The sequence below is a fragment of the Acyrthosiphon pisum genome, chromosome X, assembly GCF_005508785.2.
Source record: "Acyrthosiphon pisum isolate AL4f chromosome X, pea_aphid_22Mar2018_4r6ur, whole genome shotgun sequence".
Taxonomy (NCBI): domain Eukaryota; kingdom Metazoa; phylum Arthropoda; class Insecta; order Hemiptera; family Aphididae; genus Acyrthosiphon; species Acyrthosiphon pisum.
Window position 1 is genome coordinate 29,878,751 of NC_042493.1, and position 3,404 is coordinate 29,882,154.

A 3,404-nucleotide genomic window follows, 5' to 3' on the forward strand; every position below is an offset into this window, starting at 1 on the left:
TTTTCCGTTTTTATTGAATTAAACGGAAAACTGCTTAAAGTGGGATTTTTAGTTGGTCCCATGCGATTCCGCTTTAGACAGTTTTCACTGTATTTTGTAAAGTATTTCATGTTTTTCAATACTTATTTTGACTTTTTTTACTAGATACAAATATACGCCCTATTGATATTCAAGTAAGTACAATGTACATGCAGCTAAAATGCCCAGAGAGGCAATGGTAATTAATAATTATTTATCTAATCAATAATCATCTTCATTGTTGTATTCGTTGTAATTTGGAGATTTTCAAATTTAAAAGTCTGGTGGTTATGTCTCAAAATTGACTTGTAGCGGCCGAATGAAAGTTCAACATTGACTGAGGATAATGGAGCATCTTTCATACATGATAGTTGATATATCTGATGGTGTTAACTCAATATATATTGAGGTATTTTCATTTTTATTCAGAAGAATATCTCTTATAGTTTCAAAATAAACTATTTATTTCTGATGTGTTAATGTGATAAATATGATATTTAATTGATTACATATAATATTACTTTATTCTTTAAGCTTAATAGTTTTATTAAAATACATAATAATAAATTAAAAGTAATGTGAAATACTATTCTCCATTTCATTATTTATAGTTTTTTAGGATAAAATACACTGAATTTAGGACTGAATGTTTAGGAAAACATGCTATCATGTAAGTCATGTGTCAAATTAACATTTAAAAATAGTTTCGAACAACCTAGTATCACATTAAATCATCACATCACATTAAATGGGTATAACTTCCACCAGTGCTGATAGGCTCCAAAATATTATGAACTTGACAACATTATTTTTTATGTAATACACATTATATTCATGGACATTCAAAAAAACCAATATTAATATATTGTTATTTAACTACAAAGTGAAAAAAATTAGATGCGAACACAATGATATCCTTATTCAACATCTGTAAATCCAGACCACAGTACACATTTCTGATATCCAGTTCATAAGTCTCACCTAGTAGCCCATTGTAACTTTAGTGAGCCACTTTGAATGTATGAATTGTCCCAAACATCGTATATTATGTAATGTTTCACTTAGGTGTGCGTCCACTTGTGTTTTTACAAACTTTCACTTACGCTGAACGACTTGTCACAAACGTTGCACTGATATGGTTTCTCGCCAGTGTGTGCCCGCTGATGTGCCGTAAGGGAGCCACTTTGATTGAATGAATTGTCACATATGTCACATGGATACGGTTTCTCTCCAGTATGCGTCCGCCGGTGTGCCGAAAGCTGACCACTTTGACTGAATGACTTTTCGCATATGTCACATGGATACGGTTTCTCCCCAGTGTGTGTCCGACGGTGCTTCGTTAAATTGGTGCTTACACTGAATGACTTGTCACATATGTCACATGGATACGGTTTCTCTCCAGTATGCGTCCGCCGGTGTGACGAAAGCTGACCACTTTCATTGAACGACTTGTCACATATGTCACATGGATACGGTTTCTCCCCAGTGTGTGTCCGACGGTGCTTCGTTAAATTGCTGCTTACACTGAATGACTTGCCACATATGTCACATGGATACGGTTTCTCTCCAGTATGCGTCCGCTGGTGTGATGAAAGCTGACCACTTTCATTGAACGACTTGTCACATATGTCACATGGATACGGTTTCTCTCCAGTATGCGTCCGCCGGTGCTTTGTCAAACTGTCATTAACACTGAATGACTTGTCACATATGTCGCATGGATACGGTTTCTCTCCAGTATGCGTCCGCCGGTGTGCCGAAAGCTGACCACTTTGACTGAATGACTTTTCGCATATGTCACATGGATACGGTTTCTCCCCAGTGTGTGTCCGACGGTGCTTCGTTAAATTGCTGCTTACACTGAATGACTTGTCACATATGTCACATGGGTACGGTTTCTCTCCAGTATGCGTTCGCCGGTGTGCCGAAAGCTGACCACTTTGACTGAATGACTTTTCGCATATGTCACATGGATACGGTTTCTCTCCAGTATGCGTCCGCCGGTGCTTTGTCAAACTGCCATTAACACTGAATGACTTGTCACATATGTCGCATGGATACGGTTTCTCCCCAGTGTGCGTCCGCCTGTGCTTTGTCAAATTGTCATTAACACTGAACGACTTGTCACATATGTCACATGGATATGGTTTCTCTCCAGTATGCGTCCGCCGGTGTTTCGTCAAATTGCCGCTTAAACTGAACGTTTTGTCGCAAACGTCGCATGGGTAAGATTTCTCTGCAGTATCCGTCCGCCGGATCTTTGTCAAACTGTAATTCATACTGAAAGACTTGTCACATATGTCTCACGGATACGGTTTATTTCTTGTATGCGTCTTTTGGTGTACTGTCAGTTTGTTGTTAATGTTGAATATTAAGTGTAATATATTTTAGTGCAAACGTCTCATGTGCGGTGTCTTTCGGCTATGTGCGTCTTACGGCTACAGCTAAGATCGTCCAATCAAATGGTTTAAATCACTAATTGGAGACTATGCTGTTATCACTGTATTAAACTCTATAAAAGTATGACATTATAGATGTATGTATAGAATGAAGCATTGTATGGTTACTAGACTATTTTGTTATTGGTTATTAAGAATATATTGTCATCGTCCTGTTTTTGAGCCAGTATGTGTTTTAGTTTAATTAATGCTATTGTTAATAAAACAATTATATAAGAATTCGGGCTAAATCAGTTGTCTGAATATTCAAAATCCTGTTTGTGAACTTAACGTTTCCGAAAAGCTATTCGAATGTGGTGAATCGTTTTTATTTTTTTATAGGCACTATATAAGTTTTTTATACTTAATATTATTCTCGCGTAGTCAGGTTAGTTATTAGGGACACCGTACTCTTTAAAAATACGATTATACCACTTAACTACCTTTTAGATTTCTAAACATAAGTTTAGAACACCTTATATACTTGTTGTATCAGTTAGGTACCAGTTCATAGTAAAGATTATTAATATTAAGGTATTTATTAATAGTCCGTAGTTACTGTACCTAAATACAAATATAATTTTTTTTTGTATTAAGATTTTACAATAATTCTATTTAAAGTAAATGTATAGGAACCAGTATAGAAAAATATAAATTTTTGATTACCTATTTAATATCAACTCATACCAGCCATTATAAAAACGAAGAATTTCCTACATATTTTTATAAATCAAAATTATACGTTGTATTAATTAGGTACTAATTAATAATAATTTATGGCTAACGATGTGACATAATATTTATTTAGTCCACCTTCATAGAGAGGTCAATAGGTACGAGTCCACGAAACCCTGATTCATAATATCTTCTTATTAAGTATAGGTACTCATTAGTATATTTATTATAAATTAATATTTAATACCTATAATTGTTATTGTACAATAATTA

The 3,404-nt window shown here is 34.8% G+C and overlaps 1 protein-coding gene across 1 annotated transcript; it reads right to left on the reverse strand.

Annotated features, from left to right (window-relative positions):
* Positions 1 to 623: 623 nt before the first annotated feature.
* On the reverse strand, positions 624 to 2,368 carry LOC100163470 (zinc finger protein 271-like). The gene has a single exon (XM_008189172.3). It carries the CDS (start codon positions 2,295 to 2,297, stop codon positions 1,104 to 1,106), a length of 1,194 nt encoding a protein of 397 aa, XP_008187394.1. The 5' UTR covers positions 2,298 to 2,368; the 3' UTR covers positions 624 to 1,103.
* Positions 2,369 to 3,404: the final 1,036 nt, after the last annotated feature.

Excerpts from the sequence above, each read along its gene's own strand:
- LOC100163470 (XM_008189172.3), bottom strand. The coding sequence starts at position 2,297 with ATGAATTACAGTTTGACAAAGATCCGGCGGACGGATACTGCAGAGAAA.